This window comes from Gobius niger (assembly GCF_951799975.1).
Source record: "Gobius niger genome assembly, chromosome: 3".
Lineage (NCBI taxonomy): Eukaryota > Metazoa > Chordata > Actinopteri > Gobiiformes > Gobiidae > Gobius > Gobius niger.
In genome coordinates, this window is record NC_136854.1 from 33,112,901 (window position 1) to 33,138,216 (window position 25,316).

The window sequence follows — 25,316 nt, forward strand, 5'->3', positions numbered from 1 at the left end:
GCATCTGTCAGCCCTTAGGCACTGTCTCCAAATGGCTGAGGACCCAAGCTTTAGAGAGAGAGAGAGAGATATAGACGGCAGAGAGGCGGAGGGAGAGTGACAAGACTGTGTGACGCTGGGATGAAATAGGAAAGGCGGAGGATCTGATGTTGTAAAAGACTTCTCTGCGATGGGTAAATCTCGGTGAGCCGTGGGAATCCATCAATATTCCTTAACGCCTTTACGGCACAGTGGTTTGGTGCGCAGCCTCGGAGCGTGTGAGCCGGTACAACTCAGTGGCGCTAAAGCTGCCAGGAGCCCGGACGTGAAGAGACTCCAAAAGGCATCACTGACTTCAGGCCGTGCGCAGAATGAAAGTGTCCACCGCGCGGACCGTCTTGTCTACGAGCACTGCACAGGGGAGAGTCTGGATCTTTGGAAGAAGTTCAGCCACTGTAAAGTTTAACTTTAAACTTACAGGAGTCTAAGGGATGACAGTAGCTCAGTGGTTAGAGCTTTCGTCCATGGATGCAAAGAATGGTGTTTCGAATCCACCTTCAACCGAAACCTGTTGTCATTGGGCGAGACACTTCATGGTAAATGGTAAATGGTCTCAACTTATATAGCGCTTTTTCCACCTACATTAGGCACTCAAAGCGCTTTACAGCAAGGATCCACTCACCCATTCATACACCAATGTACGCAGACACTTCATATACCCGTTCTATGCAAGAATTTGGCCTCCTGGAACCGCCACCTTAACGTGGTGGAGCACCTGAATGACCATGGGGGCTTTGTTGTCAGGGGCTTCGTGCCACTGGTAGGGTCTCCCATGGCAAACAGGTCCTAGGTGGCGGGTCAGACAAAGAGCAGTTCAGCCCCTTATGAGAGACCAACAGGCCCTGTTTGAAATGTGAGGCCGTCCTTCCGTGGACCCGGAAACGGAAAAGTGGAAGAAAATGGATGTTCGAAGAGTCTGGCCTTCGCGCCGCCGTCAGTCTATGTCCCAGAACAGCAGTGAAAGCGTTATGAAACTTAATGTGCATAGAGTGAAGGGCTCGACGAGTGTTTGAAAGTGCTATAGAAACAAAATTCCATTTCTGTTGGGGATTGAGGAAAAAAAAAATGGATAACGGAGAAGAGAAAGAAACCATATTTTTGAGAAGGGAAACAAAAACTCTCTCCACAGACTACGGTCAATCATGCTAAAATAACCGGCAATTCTGCAAGCACCCCAGCACAGAACAAGAGGCCACTTAACCATCAGTCGAGGGAAACAACAGGGTGGCTGATGGTCAACCCCAAGCAGAACACTTTGGCCATTTCACAAGACGAGAGCAAGTGGCAAGTCTGACTTCTTCACATTAGAGGGGTTTAAAGTCCAGTTTGCAAACCAGAAGGAAGTGATGAAGTCTCTCGGATGAGTGATGAAAAGTCTTCAGTTAACTCGGTACAAATGAAAACCTTTTAGAAACTCTTTTATTATGGAAAACTCTATGACTGTATTGAGACAAGTGCCTATGCCTATGCTTATAAGGCTGATAATCATTATTGAAGGTGATGCAGGTCATCTGCTGTGACCAGTTTTAATGAATTGTTTAAGTGTTGCTTATAAATGGCTCCTCAAAAGTATTCACTCTTTTGATACACAGATCATGAGGTCTCAGCTAGAAAGTTAATTGGCTAAACATACAATACCTTGACCGTGTCTGCGCTGATGTGATGGATTTTGATAAACCCTTTTGCCTCGGAGAAAGGCGTCTATCACTTCTTCTTTGGTGATGTTTCCCAATTACAGAGAAAGGTGGAAGCTCGTGCGGATGTCTTTGTCAGAGGGGGAGATTTTGTCAAAATGTCAGGCAATCTTCAATTAGCGCCCGCGTAAATGCCTCGAGCCGACACAGAAGTTAGATTTAAGATGGATCAAAGATGTAGGAACCAGGAAAAAGCGAAGGAGAGGACGAGCCAATGGGAAAAGTCATATTTATTAATATGTGATATGTTCTTTCATGTCCAGCACTTATAGAGCACACACGGTCAGGTTTGATGGCTACAGCGCGGCGTGAATATTCATAAGACCTCCAGAAAGTTGATTTGCTCCGTGCTGCTAATGCCTTTTCATGTGTTCTGCGTTAATATCGAGCCGCACAGGCAAATCTTGAAGAGGTGGTTGGAATTAATATAATTTTCCACTGCATAATACCGCACTGAGGTATAGAAATCCACATTTACTAGTGACTAGACATTAACATTAAGCAATTTAATACATTTTTTAGGGCCTGGATAGTGTTTTCGGGGCGCAGTAACAGCACTACCCTAAAGGAGGCCATATGTCAATGTTGGATAGACATTACTACATACAGTATCTATTTAAGCGTAAAGTTTAGTGCTGCAATATTCATTGGCAACACCCTCTGGAGATTTATATGACATCTGTGTTGTGTTGATGGAGCAATTACAAAATAATTGCTTAGTTGGGAACAGGTGAGTCTGATGTACTTTGAATAAATTACATTTGTCACTAGAAAATACAATTACCAAGGCATAAAATCAACACAAATATAATCTTACTGTCAAGTTTGTTGCTTGAAATTTGAAACAGTGCCAGCCTGCAATGTATTCAGTCTGCGTGTTTGTTCCCTTTGGATGCTCAAGTTTCCTCAACCTAAAACATGCACAGTAGGCTATTTTTCTATCCAGGAAGCCTACTCGGAAAGAGGGGAAATTTGTGATTGGAGCGAACATATTTACATTTAGTGGTAGTGTTCTTTGCTTTCATGTTATTGTATTCCACTGATTCATGGGTTTTTTCCCCTGGAGATTTTAGTGTACCGTTTTCCGGACTAAAAGTCGATCCGGAGTATAAGACGCACCAGCCTAATGAAGAAAAAAACAACAGGCTGAATAGGCATGCGGTTTGATAACGTAACACATAGATGGCTAGCTACATGAAACATATAACAACAAACTAAGTAGGTGCCTCGTCACATAATTAACTATAGCATAAAGAACAAACCAAACTCTTGATCTCACTCCAAATCACTAAATCCATTGAAATCTTCATCCTCACTTCTGAACAGTCGCCTTGGCAACGACCTGGGCACGGAGGCGTAATAGCACCGTTGACATGCCTCTCCCCGCAGCACATTTTTCAAGCTCTCATTTGCAAACTCGTTCCTTTAGCTGTGGCTCTAGCTTTTAGCTCGTGATTAGCTTTTTTTGTTTTCTTCATTGTGGTAAGGGTAACCTCCACCTTTTGCCAGTCCTTTCTCACTCGCTACAAACTTTCTTTCTGCTGCTCAATTAGCCTGCAGTGACCTCTAGTGGCATGGGAAATTATATATTTGAAATGAAATTAGTCGCTCCAGAGTATAAGACAGATCCCCAGTCAAACTATGAAAAGAAGTGCGACTTATAGTCCAGTAAATACGGTACTTCTTTATATTTAGTTTTAGACAGATTTTTTGTTTGTTTGTTCACCTAATCCTATAACCTTTGAGACTTACTAATACTTGGAGAGCCCCCAATCGTGTGCAATCTCTTATAGTTTAAGGTTAAACATGCCAGAATAAATAACTACATAACTGCACACTAGGATGATACAGTATCTAATTTATGTGCATACCAAACACTTACATTTCCGAACAATTTTGATTTTTAACGCTAAGTACCCAACAGCCTTTGCAAAATGTTAACTTTAATTAGTCTGAAAGTGGACTGCTGTTTTTTTACATCTCTGTGCTTGACCTTCTCTTGATATTTACTGTGGCCAAACATGTGTGACTTTTACTTTTGACTAACAATGAGATTCAAGGTCCTGTCCCCACTTCCACTTCGCTTACATAAGTTGTAGTTTGCACAAAGAAATAGCCGTAAAGTTTGATCATTTTTGGACAACGTATCTTCATAATCCCTCCTGGAACCGCCACCTTAACGTGGTGGAGGGGTTTGAGCACTCGAATGATCCGTGGAGCTCTGTTGTCGGGGCTTCACGCCCCTGGTAGGGTCTCCCATGGCAAACAGGTCCTTGGTGACGGGTCAGACAAAGAGTGGTTCATAGCCCCTTATGGGAGACCAACAGGCCCGGTCAGAACCATGGTGGCCATAGGGGCTGGTGCAATGTGATTTGGCAGCTCCAACAGCTGCCCCCATGACCCGGCAACGGACAAGTGGAAGAAAATGGATGGATGGATGGATGGACGGACGGACGGACGGACGGACGGACGGATGGATGGATGGACGGATGGTATCTTCATAATCACAGTTATTCATCTCTTCTTCAGACATATTTTGATGATTCAATACCTTTTTTGTCAAGAATCCTTGGCCATTGCTGCTCACGCATGGCCCATACAAATGGAGTTCATGTTGAAAACATTTAGTTTGTGTCTAATGGAACCCAAATCCATTCAGCTATTCACACTGTTCACATTCACAGACCTACATAAAAGCTTCACTGGAAGAAATGTTCGCAGTTGCAATAAAAAAAATGTATCATTTTGAAAGAGCTGAATATTTTCTCCTCTTTAAAGGTATCAATATGTGAATGAAATGTCTAAGCACACTTGTAAGGAGCAGTTTGTCACTAGTTATTTATACCATTTCCTTGTTTTCATTTGTTTGTTGTCATTTTTTTGATGCTCATTGTCTGGAAATTTGTCTCATTTTCTCCAGATCATGTGCCAGGATCTTTGTCAGGATTGCCTACAGCCAATTAATGTGTGCCGATTCATTACATCTACCTCTTTCCCTCTTTCCACCGCACAATTCAGGTCTTCACAAGGGGAGAACATGCAAGCCCTGCACAAGTCTGTGATTTTGGAAAAAAAAAAAAAAATAATCACCTTGACTTGTTATGTTAATTCCTGTGGTTAAATTCCCTTCATTACAAAGCAAATGCGATTCCTAAAAGCCTATAACTGCTTTCCATGCTCCCGCTACGAGCAAAAATGACATCTTGTATGCGCAGAAATTAGGGATGAGATCACCTATTTTCCTCACAAAGAGGACATTATTTTTTTTTATATGAAACACACTGGAATATCTAAATTACCTTGGTTGTTGTAATGAAGGCCAAAATGTTCTAACTTTTCAGGTCAGCCTGTTTTCACACTGGATGTCAGACTTGGAACGGGGAACTACTAAAATAGAAATATGAATTTATCTTATTAGGGTAAAATGTTTTTGAGGTCATACTGCGCTCATTTCATTCAACGTCTGGGGTTTGATTATTTTTGATGATTATTTTTGATAGTTTGGTTCTTGTACCGCTTTTACAAATCCTAACTCGATCATTAATGCAATTTGTTTTGCCTTCACAGACGCAGGTCAAGAGGTTTAAGATTTGTTCTAGTAAATGCAAAATTTTGGCCGGAAGGTTGCGTCTGCCCTTTACTCTTGATAAGGCCTCACGATCAAAGGGTTTACCAGGCAGCGCTTGCTTTAGGGCTCTGTCAAAGCCAAGGTATTGCACTGAATGGACGCTCTGCTGTTGCTCCTATGTGTCCATTAGGCCGTATTAAATCACAGGGAACCAAACAAGTGTCATCAAAAACCACAGAATGGACTTGTCCTGAAGAGAAAGGCAGGCTGTTCACTTTTCATTTCACCTGCAAAGACTTCTCACAAAAGCCTATTTACGCCTGCCCTATGGCGGCGGGATATCGCAGATTTATAGACTCCGCACTGAATCCAATTAAAGAGTGAGTGAGTCAAATAGTAAAGTGCGGAGCTAATTTCATTAATATTCTATGGGGGCGTAATTCGGGGCACGCAGCGGTGAATTGACTGGAGTATTCCTTACACATATCGCCGGTGTCCTGCCGCCGGCTCGTACGCGTCATTAACCTTTGTCATTTGCAGCCCTTTTGCCCTCCTAATTTACAGACTCGCTCCTCACATATATGCACACCCACGCTCACAGCTGCGGAGTTAAATGTTAAACTCAACAAGAAAGTGCAGCTCAAGTGCCGTCAGTGAAACTTTTACGGGCAGGTAGTAATGGGCATAGTGTTTTGTGGAATGCAAAATAGGGTGAAAATGGAGACCGGTTTAGCTGCGTAAAATAGGCCTAGATATGCCAGCCATGAGGAGGCCTTGTATTGGTAAAGCAACGTACTTTTTTAACATGATCATAATACAAACCTAAACCGTACTCCAACAACAAGGAGGTGCTGCAATAGCCTCATTGGAAAACGCTAGCCGAGATGGCACTTTAACCACAAAACAACAGTACCAAGAAGCATTAGTTACTTCAGTCGAAAGCCCGCTGTGCATGTTTTGAGAGGCTGACTGGGAAAGCAGAGAGTACATTAGAGACCCACCAAGATACGGTGCCAAACATGACGCACAACTGAAGCTGAATAAGATGAAATTGGGTTTTCTCATGCAGCACGAGGTCATTGGTTTGGTCATTGGTTGTGTAAACATCTGAAAGCCGAGAGCCTCCAGCATACAGTCACTGAGTTTCAAAATTGGAGGACTGAACTGCCATTAAAAGGACTTGACTGGGGATCGGTGCTGGGATTGTCACTGCACACTTACTAAGCGTCTGCTCATGTGCAAAAGTCAAGCAGCTGCACAGTGTTTTTTTTGTTTTTTTTAAACATATTTTAACATATAAGTGAGTAAGTCTACAAGCGTACAACAAAATAGTGTTAGTCCTGAGCCGCTGCAACTGAGCTGCGCTGCCATTGTGGGCCGACCTGACCCGGAGGTTGGGGAAACTGTAGCACCCAGAGGAAACCTGGTTGGCTGCCTTCATTTCTCCTCTGATCCTCTGAAACGGTGCAGCGCCTCCTGGATTTGTCCCTATTTCAGAGCGTGGTGTCCTGCACTGGTCAGCTCCACCACCTCCCCCTTCCTCTTCCTCCTGCGCAGCTCCCTCCACTCCACAACAGTCTTTCACCAATCTTCTAGGAAGAGCTTAGCACTTCTGTTTTATTCTCCAGTGAACGACCATTAGCCAGAAAAACAGAAGGCATCTTTACCTGTGAGTCTCGCCTGGATACCTCCTCGTTTGTCCCTTTTTTTGTTTCCTGAAGCTCCTCTCGTGATCCCTCCACTGTGCTGCAGGCGAGGGGGGCTCTTGGTGCCTCTTCAGTGTATCAAAAGAAGACATTTGTTGGTCTCAAATGGAACACAGAAACCGCAAAGGCAGTTTGCACAAAAAGGCAAAAAAATGCAGCTGTGCCAAGGGACAGGGAGGTTGCTGCCAGTCGATTTGACATTGTTTATAATGTCAAATCAGGTGCAGATTTGCACAAAATAGCATCATTTATTTTGCAATTGCTATTTAGCACCTCTTTTGATGAATGACCCCAGGAGAGCGTATTGCTTTTAAATACTGTAGCCACAATTACTGTATTTCAGCAATAATAATAATCACATGAATCATGAGTGGTCAAACACTGCTGACTTTTGACCTTGTAGCCTGAATGTCAACACAAAAAAGATACAGACAAAAAACAAGTCAGTATGAGGATAACGTAATCATTGCCCTCTGATATAGATCCAAAATAATTCTCCTTGTGCCTATAGAGTTTGCATTCGCTCAGCATGTGTATGGGACGAGCTGCCTGCACCGACTGAATATATGGCACAGTAAACAGTATAAACAGCTACACGCTAAAGTGCTAAAGTTGTATTTCAGGCCCGATTGTGATGCAGGAGGCGCCGTGTGCAGCCACCGGAGCCGAATACAAACAAAGTAAAGCCATGTATCTCCACAGAGCTGCATTCATTACACCACTACAGTAATCTCTTTTATCCGGCACTTGTTCTGTACAACTTTGCTCTTTTGATGCGAGGAGGACAAAGACAAAATTTGAGTTTTTATTTTATAGCTCAGATGATATTGGCTAAGCAATTAGCATTAGCAGGCCGATTTACCCAATCCCAGTGAAGCGTGAACTTTCAGAGGCAGCAGTGATTTTAGTTCACTCTTCACAGGAGAAAGATACTAAGTGAAGTAAGCATAGCTCCCACATAACCTAAGTCTGTCTGATATAGCAGCACAATAACATGGCATACATTATTTGCAGTGCAGGACACCACGCTCTGAAACAGGGACAAACCCAGGAGGCGGTGCACCGTTTCAGAGGATCAGAGGAGACTGAAGGCAGCCAGACAGGTTTCCTCCAGGTGCTACCGCTACCTCCAAAAACATGCTGGTCAGCTTGGCCCACAGTGGTGACGGGCTCAGTCTCAGCGGCTCAGGACTAACTCCTGAACCCAATTTCATTGTACGGTTGTACAATGACGAATAAAGCACTTACTTACTTACTCACCTGCTCCCATCTGTGAGGAATAATCATAGGATGAATTAAATGCGGTAGGACGTCTGTTCTGCAAAATTGCCTTTGCAAATTGAAACTACTCCTCCAGCAGCATCGCCCCCGACTGAGTTTTGAAAATCATACAGTAATTGGGAGCTGTAGTTTTCGTTGTGCATGTGCTTTTGCATGAGCCGCACGTCGATGACACCGCGGCTGTGTTTGTGTGATTGATGAACTGGTTATGGAGGGGTTTGCCCACTGTGCCGCTTACACTGCGCTGCAGCAGCAGACAGATGACCGGGTCTTATGAGGAGAGCAGGGGCTGGGGATGGGGGTGCCATGCTGAGAGGGATATAAAGTGTGAAGCAGGATGTTTTCTCATTCACGCCGCTGACTGACGACATAATGGAGGCGCAGGGGCCACGCCAAAGGCCAAGTGAGAGTCCAGAGTAGCAGACAGCCACTGGGAGTCGTGGTGTGAGGCAGAGGGCTCACGGTTACCGCTCTGACTGGTTTGAGACAGAAACAAAACACTCTGTGTGATTCTAATTCTGTCAGTATTTGAGAGATTGAATACTCTCAGTATCTGGAATTTCGTGAAATCGTCATTGTTTATCTTCTAATAGTGCTATGAGGGGCCTTACAACAAGATGGTGGGAAGTTTTATGTTCTTCTTAAAATATAGGCTAAATCCTCCAGCTAGACACTCCCGACTATGATCCTGGCTGAACATCTGGAGAAGGGCCTAATGCGCTGTACTATGTTCACCCACTGCTCCTGTTTGCCAGTGGCAATGATGAGCAGAGGTCAAATTCTCTTATGGGGACGATTATAGTCTGAGTTGAGAATTGCATGCAGGTCATGTGGATATAAAGTTCATAGTCTCTGAAAATGATACCTTTTCTTAACTTTTCATTCTGACTTCAACTTAAAGCCATAACAAATATTTGAATTTAATATATGCTTTATAGGGCGACACGGTAGCGCAGCGGTTAGTGCTCTCGCTTCACAGCTAGAAGGTCCGGGTTCGATTCCCACCAGGACGGGGCCTTTCTGTGTGGAGTTTGCATGTTCTCCCCGTGTCTGCGTAGGTTTCCTCCGGGCACTCCGGTTTCCCCTACCACTAAAAACATGTACAATAGGCCAGGATGAATGATGTGTGTGAGTGAATGTATGGTGGTGGTCAGAGGGTCCGTTGGCGCAGACGTGTGTAGTCGCGAAAGCGCCTCTGACAGTCTCCCCCAGGGGAAACTGAAGCTACAAACGTAGTTTACCACCACCACCGAGTGTGGAGTGAACGTACAATTGTCTCATGTAAAGCGCTTTGTGACTATATGTCTGTGAAAGGCGCTATATAAATAAAGATCTTCTTCTTCTTCTTTATATGCTCTATAATATGCAGACAGAGGTGGTCACATTAAAGGCAATATAGAGCCGACACCTGCAGTTCTGTATTTGTGAAACCCTTAAATTGTAAAACTGAAACAGCATGTGTTTGAGACAAATATATATTTATATAAAAACACTTGGTGTTTTGGTCAGCTTGAACCAAGCAGTCGATAATCTAGTCTACAAGCAGCTGTGAATGTGTCAGCGCTTTCTAGTGCCCAACAGTTTTCTTTTGTATGCACCCTAGAATTGGCTAAATATGCTTCACAAATAAGTAGCTTCTTTTCTGGTTTCTCGAGCTTAAAGGAAAACACTCTTATTGTATCATATCTAAATTCGATGCTGTTCCACTCACTCCCACCCGGTACGAGTCTGAAGTTGTCCAATCTGTCAGAGGGATTGTTTCAGTTAGATGCATGATTCTGTCTTTATGATTTTATGTCTTTATTTTATTCGGCTGAAGTTTTGGCAAGTGTTGGACCGCTAAGAAAATACAATTCCCATGGGAAATTAGTGTGTTCAAGGCTTCACAGAGCTTTGGCAGCCAGAATCAACTGAGAGACAAACAAAGGAGATTGGACTTATACCACTTTTTTTTTTCTGTCTGGCATCATGTTTGAATGATAGTTTTATTTGGAAGATACAATGACATTAGTTCAGATTTTTGTCTGCCTTACCAAACTTTGCAAGCACTGACAGATGAGCGGCTGTGTAAAATTGAAATGTGAATTGAACAACCAGAGAAAAGTAAGCACTTTGTATGAATATCAGGAAACTATTTTTTCCTTTTACTGTTTTAGAAGCAGCATACACATACACAAAATCCTTCTGGTCAAAGTGTACGGGAATATGTCCTCTGTGTTTGGCCCATCTTGTCTCTCTGGGGTTGCCTGTCAGGAGAAGTGCCTCACGCCCGCATGTTTAATCACCAGGCTTTGTGGGGCATTCTGCTGAGTGCTCTAGTTCCCCTTAAAAACATGCACAATTGGGTCCCATCGAGGGCCACATGGGTAGCTTTTTCAAGTCTTATTTATGTCTACGTGTCCGACGAACAAGCTGCATTGATTCTTAAAATACTCACCATTGATATCTTTTCCCAGATCATGCTCCTGACCGACCCGGAGGTGGAGAGCAGTCTGCTGATCAGCTCAGACGAAGGTGCAACATATCAGAAATACCGCCTGAACTTCTACATCCTGAGCCTGCTCTTCCACCCGGAGCAAGAGGACTGGATCCTGGCCTATAGCCACGAGCAGAAGGTCAGTGACCGGCCCGCCTCTGTTCGCTCCAGGTTTAGTTAAGGCTTGGCAGACTTCTACTCCTTCAAACGCCTCAAAAGAACAGAGTGCAAATCCAGATAAGCAACAACAGTGAGCCAGTGCAATGCCTCAAAGCAGTGCGGGCGCGGGAGAGTTTTTGTTGCACAAGGCTGAAGGGCAGATGCAGAGGGAAGAATGGATTAGGTAACACAGGTGCTTTTAAGGTTATATACCGAGCAAGGAGATAAAGTCGTCCAATCACTATGGCATCTAGCAAGAGTTGTCAGAGCAGAAACCACTATTATTCAATCAAAAATACCAAAAAGTCTTTGCTAGGGCCTGATCGATATATTTTGGGTTCCGATACCCTCTCTCAAGTAGCATAGTTCAACATTATTGTTATAGTAAAGGTCAGTTTTGGGGGTAACGTATTACACATATTTCAGAAACTAAGGAATATAACATATTACTGACATAAAATATGGGAATATATTACATTTCAAGTAACTCGAGTTGCAAGCGCATTCAAATGTATCAACGAAAAAATGCCAAACTCCCCCCAAATAAAATGCAGCATCATATCAAGTTGGACACAGATCTGCAGTTGCGTGAAGTTAATGTCAAAACAAAACACTGTGGGGAAAGCGAAGGAAAAGGGAACTGCACTTTTGCTCGTGGCATTATTACTATATTCAGTTTATATTTTGCCAAAAGTAACTCAAAAGTAACTCAAAGTAGTGTAACTCAATTTACATTTTTGAAACAATAATATGTAATACAAACAAATTACATTTTTAGAGCTGTAATCACTCATAGAATATATTGCATTTTTTAAGTAACTTGCCCAACACTGGTAAAGGTTTCAATCATAGAAATATAGAAATATATATTTTAGAAGTTGACCAATGGGGGTTTTCTTGTTTTTTTGGCTGATATTTTTGGCCAAATGTTTGAAAATGTCTGGTCTATAATCCTGTGTATGATGCTTCTAAATGTGTTGGTGTTGAACTGTGACAGCAGGGGGCGCTGTATGAGGGGCTTTGGGCTGTTTCATTCAGGACATTCATGTTTAGTCGGGACTTAAGAGGGGGCTTGTTTGAAACTCTCACCAGATGTAAAAACAAAAGTCGCTATCTCCTATGGTTACGGAACTATACACAAAAGTCTGCAGCATAAAATATAGAAAATAGATGTACAAACAGCGATGTTCCCCCCACCCCCTGAGGCCTATGAAGTTGTGGGAGAGCTCGTTTTAAAGCACAGAGTAGCGACCTGAACACAGGAATCCCGTTGATGAATGAATGTGCAGACGGCACGCTGTTAATTTACAACTTCAAGGCGATTATCAAAGCATGAGGAGGAAGGCCACTATCAGGGAATTCCCTTTACACAATATTATTTCTGCCTGCTGTGTGTAATCTGTCTGTCAAACACTTGATAAACCTGTCAACCTTGATCCCAAAGGCAAAAGCTTATCACCCTAAAGGAATTTGTTGAAATATGAATCTCTTTTTTTTTTTTTTTTTACCCCAACAGAACTAGACTAAAACATTTTTGAGTTTTGAGTTAAGACTGAACCTAGGCTGCCAAAAACCACTATACAGTTTAAATGAAACCATTTTGACAGTTTTTCATCCATATGGAAACTTTTCCTTTTCAACTGTCTGCTGTGAAAACTTTCTCTGCCACGTATAAGAAATTGCACATTATTTCAGGTATAGACTCCTGATATTCTGTAACTGAATTATTATTGTTATCAGGGGATTTGGGGGGGTAAAATGAAATTGCAACAACTCAAGTCAAATCAAAAATCCATCTTCCCATTTTCCCCCCAAAACTGGCAATAATACCTTACAAGAGAAGAAAAATAGTTATATCGCTTTCGCTTATAAAGCCAGCAGGCGGTGAGCCGGAGCCGAGGTGGTAGTCGGTGTGCGCCAACAGGTAAACACATTGATTGGCAGCGTGTAGTCGGCGTACTAAACGCGGGGCGGGTTCTATAAATAACAAAACTCTGAGTGAAAATGTGAAGAAAACGCGGAGAATATGGATTGCGGGGAGGCAGCGGACCGTGGGCACCCCTGCGAGGCCTGGCTCTGACCGCTGTATTGAGTTATGAAGCAGGTGCGGCGCAGGCTCGAGCACTCATTCAAACATCAACGGAAAATATGTCTCAGAGTTCAGCCCTCAATTCAAAAGGGAAGTGCCTGAATATGAAAAAGTTTAAAGGCTCTGTAGGTGTTATATGGTAAATAAACTGTATCTCTGAGTTTTTCCTATCTCTGATTTTCTCTCCTGATTGAACCATTGCATTCAGAAACCCATAAACCCTAAAAACACTTGATCTGAGGAGCATCCGAGAGGCCACTTTGATGGAAAACAAAGGCGCCATGTCAACCACCCATATAGCTGCTGGGTCACTGGAAGGTCACATACCCACTACGTATTACCAACCTTTCGATTCACATAAAAAGTTACATAATGCTTGCAGTTTGAGTGATTGAATATTTGCAACAGATAATCTGGCTCCTCACTGCCATCTCTTCTTATAACCAGCCCGCCCCACACTGTGGAGCTTCAAACCGCGCCTGTTTCGGCAGTGCAACCAGGATTTCACTTGGACTGATTTATTTGCGTGCCTCTCGCTGCAGATACGAGTGCATGAAAGGACAGGCTGCTGACACAGTCTAGTATCCAACGTGGCTGTTTTGATCCTGGCATCACACTTTTTGTGATGTGTCACACTCTGCCTGCATTATAACTCTGTGGCGTCATGAGTGTGAGATTATTAGCTGTAGAAAATGTATGTGGTTGCACTAGACTTAGACTAGAGACGGCGGCGCTCTCTGCACTCTTCAGCTTCATACCTTGCGCAGTAAATGTGATGGACAGACTCCCGTGGCAGTGGTCCCTCCTACAGAACTTATAGACTGGAATATTTTCTGTTACTAGACCAGGCTGTGGGTGTGTGTGTGTGTGGGGGGGGGATGAGGGGCACACACGCTGGTGTTTTGATGATGTTTCTGCGGCGTGGAGTTTGCCCCGTGCACTTTAATGTTGGCGCTGGAGCAGGACCATCAATATATTCGGGAGATGGACAGTGTTTAACTCACAGTGGCAGAACTGCTTATAGCACACCACGCCTCAGCCGACCACTTTTCTCTCTAAGCGATGCCCTCGGGCCACTGGCTAATGTACTGGTACACCGTTGTTGTACGCACCAACTTTGCCTTGAGCATCACTGTTGTTGTGCCAGCCGGGAGATCGGGCCCGTTGTGTCCCATGCAGGATTTCTGATTTGCAACTGAAATTATTATAAAATATCTAGTCTCCATATACACTACCATTCCAAACTTCGGGGTCTACAATCAGCAGTTTTCAGCAGTGCTAGCATAGTTGCATGAGTTTTCTAATCATCAATTACCAATGTCTAGACTGTATTTCTGATTAATTTAATATTATCCTTATTAAAAAAGCAGTGCTTTTCTTTCAAAAATAAGAACATTTTAAGTGACCCCAAACTTGAGGTAGTAGTGTACAGTATTTTTTTTTTTTTCTTCAGTTCCGGTTCCTGAACACATGATTGAGATGGCATCAGGATTTCATAAGGCTGCAAAAAGAGATGCTCGTCATAAAGCAAAGTAACAGAGTGATGCAACTAAAACAGAGGGTGTGCTCTGAGATTGTCTCTGGACACATTGTAGCCATAATGTCCAAGACCAAATAGCTAGAATAAGGTCAATTATTTGTAGTATTTGACAATTATTGCCTGCAAAGTATCGCTTTTGCACGGACATGCATAATTTGCCACAGTTTGAGCTTGTCCACTTGATACTGTACATTCACCTCCCTCTGAGTAACTCTTGAACTCAGCCCCGATTTTAACTGCAAAAATATTCCACTTGTCAGAGTGGCTTGTGTGGTGTTGGCTAAAGTCTAGTTCTAATAGAACTCAATGAGGTGCTTGCATAAAGCAGTTTGTCCTGGGTTAACTTTTCTGTGTGGGCTCCAGCTGCTCACCCACTCACCATCTCTGCACCGGCCTCGCCTGGACTTTGCAATATATCTATATATCGAGGATAGGAACTTTTTTGAGAAGATATGCAGTACCCCTGCAGCATGGGACTATTCTATTTAAAAGAGAAACAAAAGTATGCATTTTTTTACACAAATTGTATGACATAGAAGTAAAAAAGAAACCATGTTCAAATTTTAGTTTTTATTCTTTTAAATAAATCCCAAATCTTTCAATCCTCTAGTTTTAATGAATATGTAAATATTTAAGTGATAGGCTACTGTAAGAAAAAAAAAAAAAGACTGAAATCATGATTTGAAAGATTTTAGGACAGATAGCTTAGAGCAGTGGTGCCCAAGCTTTTTGTCTCTGAGGGCCAAAATGAAAAAGTGTCAGTGGGTCGCAGGCCAAACACGGCAATGTCAAGCGTGAAACACCTATAACTGCAAATTATAATAGTTACTTTATTTTTTTTCTGGTAGCCTGAGTTTAACCACGCAAATAGCAATCTATCTGGCAAAATCCTAGTTTTAGTTGAGCAAAATCAACAATTGTAGCAATGTAGTGCAAAATGTAAACAACTGTTTTACAGTAGCCTACCTACAGTGACTTTCATTCATTTGTTAACTCAAAGAAAATGCCATTTACACCATTTTGAAAGTGTCAGTTCGGCATAAATTATTTTATAAGTACATTTTTAACATGTACCTTTGTTGATGTCAACAACCTTTGCAATAAAAGTTGGAAAACTGGGAAAGTTGATGTGCTGCAACGCTCTGTGATTGATGAAAACCAAGACACCACCGCAGTGTTTCCTTAACTTTGTGAAAGGAGTGAAACAGCGCCCCTAATTTTAAGCTGGTGGCCAAAAAGTTTACTGCATCCATATTTGCCATTGAGAATGAATGGGAGCGAGTTGGTGTTAACCAGATGCGGCAAAAAGTAGGTCACTCTCTGGTGGGCCAACGAAATTGTTCTGGCGGGCCATATTTGGCTCGCGGGCCCCACTTTGGGCACCCCTGGCTTAGAGCCAGCACCTTGCCTTGAGGCTATAAAATAGAAATTCTTTGTTTATTTAGCTTGTTTTGCACTTGTTTGTGACCCTTGTATTGTTGTGACAATAGCAGTGTGACACTGTCGTTAACGTTGCTTTCTGCTTCAAAGCTTTCTGTCGAGATGCGTCTCCAATGCATCTTTACAGAAAGCTTAGTTTATGGATGACATTAGTGTTTATTGGCCCATTAAAATCTCCAATCTGCATTAACACAGTGTATCCACCTCTTCTCTCTTTTTTTTGGAAACTTAAAAAACACATGGAAGAAAGGTCATCATTTTGTTTTGCATTCACACACCACAAAACAGCACAAAACCAGGGAATAACTGACTTTTGAGAACCTCTAATGAACTCAAAATTTGAATTAGTAAACAAACCAAAGCAAAAACAACACAGAGGAAAAGAAACCTGTACTAATAAAGTCCAAAACAACCATCAAAACATGTGTTGCTTTCACAGTCGGCGCACTCAGATCTGGACTTTCTGGATTTGGTTAAGTCATAGATGCAACAGAAACATTTTTACTCCATATTTGTCAATCCCATAATCCACCACTGGACCCGTTCTGAGCAGTTCTGGCCATGGATTTGCTAGACTGCCATCAGCCAAAAGTAACCATGGTTCTATGATGTATCATTCTCACTGCTACAGTCTCTCTCTCCTACAAAGTAAATAATTCACACTTTAAAATGTAAAGCGAAAAAAAAAAAAAAGCGAAATAATGTTTTCAGCCTCAGCCATGGATAATCGGTCCATTTTAAATGCATCAAAGTATTGTAAACCTGAAATTATTCATGCATTGTCCTATTAGCGACAATGCATATGTTTTTTCATGTTTAAACTCGAACAAAAGTTTTAGGGATATGCAAAAATGGGAAAGGGCAGTTTTCATATACATTTTCTCTGATGCTTAACTCCTGAATAAATGAGCACAGCATACAATATGAAAAGTAATTAACACAAACCAACAAAGTCATATTGGTTATGGGGTAATAAATGGCTGTTTACATTCATGCGTGACTGCTCATGCCTCAAATGGGGAAAAGTCCAGGGCCCAACAGTGGAATAAAGTTTCACGGCTCATTAGACTCCAGCTGCAGACGGCTTTGTGTTTGTTGGGGCTTTGGTTTGTGGTTTAGGAGGCTGCAGGTGCGTTCAGAGACAATGGGATTTCAGAGCGTCCTGTATCTGTCAGAAATGTGGGTTTAACTGGAGAGATGAAACACACAGCAGTTTATTTTATTCATTTAAAGGAGGGAACAGTGGCTCATGCACTACAGCGATCCTCTCGCCAGTTGGTATTGCCCTACAATGCCCAATACTGTCATGCATATTGGATTGGATCTTGCACCAACAAAAAACCCCTCTCTGCCATTTTTAATTGATACAAATCCAGGCTGGCGGCTCAACAGTCAAGCAGACGCCACACTGGTTTGTACTTGCACCATATGGCTACGCAGTGAGAAGAAAGAAGAGGGAAACAAGCTTTGCAGCCCCATCCATCTTTTAATTAATTTCCCCCAAACTATCAAACCAAATTGCTCTAAATTAGGCTTTGCTGATCTAATACAGTCTTTTTCACAGCCCTGTTTTATGTATTGGGATTGTGGTGCTTTTGGTGTTTTGGTTATTTATAATTTTGTGATGTGGATACAATTAAAAAACTAGATATTTCTATATGTCCGTCCTATTGACACCCACCCAAACTACAACATGTGCCAATGTTGTGTGTTGTTGCTGCTTCTTCATGGTACTGCGCCACTGCCTGCCTTTAAACGTTTACATTTTGTGATAAGTTAATTTTCTTGGATGGTTTTTCCCATCTCCACATAATGACCACCCGATTAGAGCCGGTGAACAATGACAGCGTTCCCCTATTCACGAAATACTGTCGGTCACAGCAACATCAAATCCTCCGTGTGTCTCCCCATAGAATTCCATGCACATTCAGTTTTTGGGCCTTGTGTTAAGTATTGAATGTGAATGAATGGCCAATGTTATTGTGAGCAGACAATACTTTCACATAATATGAAAAGTGAATAGTCATGCTATTGTCATGAATTGTGGTCCCACTGAAAGCTGATGGTAAATGTTGAACAGTCCTTCTCCGACAGTCATTTTATGCAATGTTCAACAATGTTCCCACTTTTTTCAGTGACTTAGAGGGACATGTGCAAGTGCATTTTGGAGAGAACATTTGGGATGTAACTGAAATGTTTCAATTGTTTTCCTTTTTCTGACTTCTGGGATAGTTTTGCTTCTTTTTCTGACTTTTCTGAAAAAATCTTTGGACTTTGATGCGACTATATGCCATTCTGACAGTCGTATGGCAGACTCATTGATCAATAAATTAGTTAGATCCCCATTACACAGATATGTAGTTTAAAGCAGTACTAAGTAACTCATGCCCCTAGTGGCCATAAGCGCCACTGCAGGTGTCGTAGCATGTTGCGTGTTTTACTCATTAATTGTCCCTGAGAGTAAATACTACACTGACAGAAAAGACAAAGGGAGAGATGGATATTGTACATCCAATTACACCATGGAGATATTTTTTTTCTGTATATACTGTACAGTTCTGCAGTTCGCTTTGCCCGTTAGCCTGTTAGCTTTTTCTTCGCGACTCCATTAGTGTGTATTGGTGGCTTCGACACAGTGCAGGGAAAGTTGCAATTGTGGTTTTCTGGCCAGAGGGACCATGGGGAGACGAAAGACCCCCAATCATTGCATCAACACTTGTATTACCCCCAAAGGGACTACAAAAAGGATTTATTAAGGTACTGCTGAGAACAAAATTGACAGGCGGATTGACCAGCCAGCAAAATGCCTGTTCTTGTTCAACATGGTGGCGTACTGTACGAAGACATGCAAAAATAGCTTATTAAGATCCCACTTATGATTGAAAAACAGCGCTTTCCTGCCAAATCAAAAGACGATCTACTCAACTCCTGTGTAGCAGGATTTGAAAAAGTCTTGCGCACTTGAGTGACACGTTACAAATTTGCATCAGTGATCGGATTGATAAAAGACTCAGACGCTCTAGTTTCTGAACAGGAATAGCTGGCTGGGAAGATGAGAGAATCACAGCAGATAATTGTCTCATGTACCTGATGCAGGTTCCTCGCTAAATTCCATGTCTTTTTTTTTTTTCCACAGTTGTACAGCTCAGTGGAGTTCGGACGGAGGTGGCAGCTTGTGCATGAGAGAGTAGCTCCCAATCGATTCTACTGGTGAGTGTGGACTTGCACTTAACACTGCACACAGAAGAGCACTCCAGATAATTTTAGTTCAAACTTGCCCAGTGTTTTGTAGCGTCCTGCCACAAGGTATATTTTTCTCCACTAAGTGTATAAAACAGGTGAAACAAGTGATTACATGAGTGTCTTACATAAACCTACCAAACTCTTGAGACTTCCTACGTCAATCAAAAAATGAATAAATATGACTGATTGCTAACAATCTATTGAGACATATATATAGCTGTAAACACTACTTGGTTGGGACAGTGCACGTTGAACAAACAAAATAAATAATAAAAAAGTTCATTAGTACTATGAGTCTTTTTATCTTTCCCATTAACGGCCAAAAGTGACGGGTAAAACAATGTTCTCGAATAACAATAGTCCACCTCCACAAGTTTATCTCAATGTCAGGACTCTTTTGTCTCGGAGTCTGAAGTCAGTTTGCCGAAGTTTTTGACTTTGAGACGTCCGGGACAGTTGACGTCATCCGTTCACCCCACAGCAAGGAGGAGATGAGCTGCAGTGGCTGAGGTTTTAAGGCTTTCATTATTCATGTTGGTGCCACACTTGACGTTGTGGGTGGCAGACAGTTACATGGTATGACCCTTCTGAGCTTCGCTAGGACAAGGCGACAAGGCGCCATAATCAGTTTGGGCCCAATATGAGTTTGACTTGTTTGTCTTCTCAGAGAAAAGGTGAACAAAATAATCAAGACTCGTGGATATTTTGTACTTTTATTGCTTCTCCACATTTTCCACCATGAAAGGTTTATTCAGTAAAAATCAAGTGTTTTTGGACATGGCCACGCACTAACGGCAATAAAGGAAATCATAAGGAGGACACACAAATCAAATTACAAACCTTTTATAATAGCTCAGAGCTGTAATGTTATTGTCAGAAAGTCTTTTATATTTCCTGATGTTTATTCTGAAACTGCCCGTAGTTTACGTCATTTCCTTTCTGAGCCCATCCCATCCTCATTCCCGACTCTGCGCTCGATGGGATGGTGCCTCGTGTGCGTAATTAATCAAAAGTAAGTGTTGTCCTGCCCTAATCTGTAAATACGACTATCACACCTGTTGAAGTATTGTTTACATTCACCTGTGTACCTGTTCAGTGTCTTACGTGCATGTTTTTGCCCCTTCGTGGGTATTTCTGTAGTGCGTAGTTTAGCTCTCTTTGAGCCATGCGCCCCTCACGTGAAGACCGCATGGGGTGCAGTTGCGCCCGCTTCCACTAGAGGGAGGCAGAGACCACCGTATCCATTAAGAACCTACTTTGCCTCATTAGCCCCTGTACATTCGTTGTTTATAGTGCTTTTGGGCTATTTGACAAGATTAACGTGATTTAGTATTCCAATTAGATGTTTCACATTGGTTTGAATATTGTTTGATACTTTGTACATTGTAATTAATATTATTTTATTCTTTGTTTCTTTTATAGACCACACACACACATATGCACACCCATCTACATCCATAAATATTTGTACCCAACTTCATAATAAAGTTCTGCTGCTATAACTTCTCCGCGCCCATCTCTCTGACCGGAGCCCTGTCAAAAGGAAACTGTCGGACCACTACAATTCCCCTCAGAGTGTCCCACTCTAGCACATGGTCCTTCGAGCCGGATTCGATAGCTTTCTGGAGACAATATGGAGCCAGGACAACCATCTGCAGATCCAGCAGTGCGTCCTCGATCCCAGCGGGAGACACAGCTACCAGCATCCCTTGCAGACTTTGAAGTTGGGTACACACCGAGAGTCGCAATACCTCCTACCACCGAAGCTGAGGAACTCGGAGCAGCAGCCCCAGCTCACGACATCCCAGTCCCTGATCCGCTTTCACTGCTGTCTGTGAGAGCAGAGTCATGTCGTTCCCTGGCATCTCATCGTAGCAGACCGAGATCTCAATGCAGCGCTGGCTCATCAACCAAGAGATCTGCTGCAGAAGGGCTATCCGAGATACAGAGTGCCATGTTGGAGGAACAAGTCAAACGCATGGAGCTAGCAGAAGTGCATCGGCAGATTATGGAGCAGACGCTAGTGGACGAGCAGTGCACTCTTCTTGACAAAGAAGCTAAAGACGCCCTCCATGAGAAGGAGGAACTTATCAGAGAACAAGAACGGCAGAGACGTCGACTTGACGAGAAAGCAGAGATGGCGCACAAGAGTAAAGAGGCTATCACCAGGCATCAGATGTTGCAACGGCGACTGAAAGAGAAAGAGATGGAATTGGCGCAAGCAGCTCTCATCACGTCTTTCCTGGCGGAAGAACAAATTAAGAGTTCACTCTCCCCCAAGCCCCTTAGTGAATATGATTACGACCCAAGGTCCTCATCCAGAGATCAACATCTTCTACTGCAATCACAAGGTGCGCCTGGACTGCTCCATTCTACTCCATCTACTCATGATCCGCCACCAGTCTCCAGTGCAGTCACTCGTCCATCTGTCTCAACAAGTCTCCCCTCAGTTCAAGTCCAGCCCGCTCCGCAAGTGAGTGCTCCTGCTACTACTGGTATGCTAACCCAGACACTGCCTACCTACATGACCATGCCTCTTCCTCCTGCAATTCTCAACCCAGCTCCGCCAGCGGTGCCCAGACCAGTCGTGAGTGCCGTCACCTCAGGTGCTCCAACACTGTCAGTAGCACAGTATATAGCCCCACGTGGCCTGCCACAGATGGTCTACAGCCAAGCCCAGGTCCAATATGTGCCTCCACCTGTTCCACCTCAACAGCCAGTGTTACCAGCTGCCAATACGCTGTCCTATCCTTACTCTGCCATGCCACCTTTGCCACAACAGGTGACAGCGCCTCCAGGTTACAGGGCAGCGCCGGGCACAGACCTCATGGAGCTCTTAGTTGCCACTTCCTATGGCCTTCCTAGACCCACTCTACCTCATTTCACCTCAGGTAAAGAGTCAGACTTTGCCCTACTCAAGATGGCTTTGGACAATCTGCTCAATACACATTCCCACCTCACAGAGCAGTTCAAATATCAAGTCCTCCTCGATCACCTGAAGTTGCCAAGCGCCTACAAGCTAGCCCAAGCCTACATGCACGATCCTAGACCCTACACTTCAGCCCTTCAGGCTCTCCAAGATAAATATGGGCAACCGCGTCAGCTTGTGCAGAGCGAGCTGGGTACCATCTTGAATTCACCTCCCGTAAGATCTGGAGATCCTGAGGCATTTGACAACTTTGCCCTATCAGTACAGGGTCTAGTGGGCATGCTCCGCTCCCTTGAAGGTGAGAATGGCTACGAACTGCGATGCGGCTCCCACGTTGACAGGCTACTCAGCAAACTGCCCACCAACTATCGAGACGGGTTTGTGGAGTACAGCATAAACCGAGGCATCCTGAGGACCGGCACTGATCAGACCTACACACTTGAAGACTTCTCTGTTTGGCTTCAGTTAAAGTCACAAGCAAAGCGCATTTCATCCCGAGCATCTCTGATGTTCCAAGACCAGCCTAAGCCAGTTAAGGGCCAGAGGAAACCCCAGGGTCCTTCATCCAACGTGTTCTACAACACAGAAAGCCCAGCTAAAGTAACCTCTTCAGATCCTACTCACAGCCCAAAGTCACCCAAAGCTAAACCCAGTGTGAAGCCTTACTGCCCGTACTGTGACACCCGAGAGCATTACCTCAGCTTGTGCCCTAAATTCAAAGTGCTCACTCCAACAGAGATTTCCACTTGGATTAAAGACAGAGGTTGTTGGAGATGTGGCAGGAACCATAAACCTGAGGCATGTACTCTCAAGAAGCCTTGCCAAGTGTGCAAGCAGCAACACCTGACTGTGCTCCACGAAGTGTGTCCGCAAGAGGCCAAGAAGGTGCTAATGGTCAGTGCTGCTCCCAACACCATCTATGTTGACCGCCCGAGTCGTCCGCAGAGAGTAATGCTGAAGCTAGTAAAGGTGCGCCTGTACAATGCCGAGCACTCCCTGGAAGGTTTTGCCATCCTGGATGACGGATCAGAGCGAACCCTCATCCTTCCCTCAGCAGTCCGGCATCTCCATTTAACCAAAGAGCCTGAAAGCTTGCCTTTGCGCACTGTCCGCCATGAGGTGATTCATCTACAAGGAGCTGCTGTTTCGTTCGACATCTCCCCAGCTCATGCTCCCAAACAAAGGTACAACATCTTACATGCTTTCACCGCTGATGAGCTGAGCCTGTCTGAGCATAGCTATCCTGTCAAGTCACTCATGCGCAGATACTCCCATCTGCAAGATCTTCCTCTGCCGAAGGTTGACAAGGTCCAACCGCTTCTGCTCATAGGCTCTGACTTTCCACATCTGCTGCTTCCCAAACAACCGGTTCGAGCAGGTCCTCCTGGGAGTCCAGTAGCTGTACGTACTGCTCTTGGTTGGACATTGCAAGGCCCAGCCAACCTCAACCTCACTGGTGAACACTGTTACTTCACCATGTCTCCCAACACAGAGCTGCAGCGGCATGTTGAACGACTGTGGCAAGTCGACATAACTCCGTATGCCAACGTGAAGACTGCGACCCGCTCTAAAGAAGATCAGCAGGCCCTAGAGCTGCTGGAACAGCGCACAGTCAAAGAAGAAGTGGATGGAGTGACAAGGTATGCCACTCCACTACTTAGACGCAAAGCGAGCCCCACACTCTGGGCTCCAAAGCACACATTGCTCCCACAGCTACGGAGCACAGAACGCCGTCTAGCCAAAGACAGTGCTCTAGCTAACACCTACTGTCAAGAAATACAGAAGCTTGAACAGTTGGGCTACGCCAAACCTCTACCTCCAGACACAGTAGACAGCTCCACAGAGTCCTGGTATCTGCCGCACCATGTTGTCCACCACAATGGGAAGGCTAGGATTGTCTACAACTGTTCCTACCAGCACAACGGTCAAAGCCTCAACAGCCAACTGTTGCCCGGTCCGACCTTAGGCCCTACCCTCCTCGGTGTACTTCTTCGGTTCCGAGAACACAGTGTGGCTGTCAGTGGTGACATCAAAGCGATGTTTCATCAAGTTCGCCTGCTGCCAGATGACAAGCCCCTTCTCCGTTTTCTCTGGAGAGGCATGAAGAGGGAGGAGGAACCAACGGTGTACGAGTGGCAAGTTTTGCCGTTCGGAACAACATGCAGTCCCTGCTGCGCCACCTACGCCCTCCAGCGGCATGTGAAGGACAACAGCAGCGGCCATGAGGACATCCTACACCTTGTGGAGACTGCCTTCTATGTCGACAACTGCTTGACCAGTGTCACGAACGCTGATGAAGCCAAAACCATCATCAACCGGATGCGCAAACTGCTATCAGCTGGAGGCTTCGACATCAGGCAGTGGGCCAGCAACACCCCCACAGTTGTTGAGCATCTTCCAGTGGAAGCGAAAGCAGCGAGCACCGAGTTGTGGCTCTCTCAGCCCCGCCAAGATCCAGAAGAGCCAGCCTTAGGCCTTCGCTGGAACTGCCTTACCGATCGCCTTGGGTACCGCCACAGACCCGTAGAGTATTCACAGCCAACTCTGAGGAATGTCTACAAGGTGATGGCAACACAATACGATCCCCTCGGATGCCTCATTCCATTCACCACCCGAGCGAAGATCCTGATTCAAGACCTGTGGGGAGTGGGAGTTGGCTGGGATGAACTGATCCGACCAGAACCTCTGCTGGATGTCTGGACCCAGTGGGAGAGTGAATTGGTCCATCTTCCACGAGTGGAAATCCCCCGATGCTATGTCCCGTCTGTAGCAAACACTGGGGAACCCAGACGAGAGGCACACATCTTCTGCGATGCCTCTGAAAGAGCCTACGGGGCAGTCGCTTATCTTCGCACCCAAGACAATCAAGGTGAAGTTCACGTAGCATTTGTGATGGCTCGATCACGAGTGAGCCCCCGCAAACAACTTTCCATGCCACGCCTCGAACTGTGTGCGGCTTTAGCCGGAGCCCAGCTAGCTAAGGTCATTATGACAGAAATGTCGCTCTCTCCCCAGCAAGTCACTCTCTGGACTGATTCGACGACAGTTCTGACGTGGCTCACGTCCGACTCGTGTCGCTACAAGGTCTTTGTGGGAACAAGAGTTTCAGAAATTCAAGACCTCACTGAAAGCTCGACCTGGCGGTACGTCGG

At 44.2% G+C, this 25,316-nt stretch overlaps 1 protein-coding gene across 4 annotated transcripts in view; it reads left to right on the forward strand.

Moving 5' to 3' along the window:
- sorcs1 (sortilin-related VPS10 domain containing receptor 1) overlaps positions 1 to 25,316 on the forward strand; it is a 239,168-nt gene that overhangs the window by 134,211 nt on the left and 79,641 nt on the right. For all 4 annotated transcript variants that reach the window (XR_013792708.1, XM_079553284.1, XM_079553285.1 and 1 more), the window contains exons 4-5: positions 10,745 to 10,903; positions 19,129 to 19,202. Coding sequence is in view for 3 of the 4 variants with exons in the window: in XM_079553284.1 (XP_079409410.1) it covers positions 10,745 to 10,903; positions 19,129 to 19,202 (233 nt within the window). In the remaining variant the exon portion in view is untranslated. The remainder of the gene's footprint in view (positions 1 to 10,744; positions 10,904 to 19,128; positions 19,203 to 25,316) is intronic.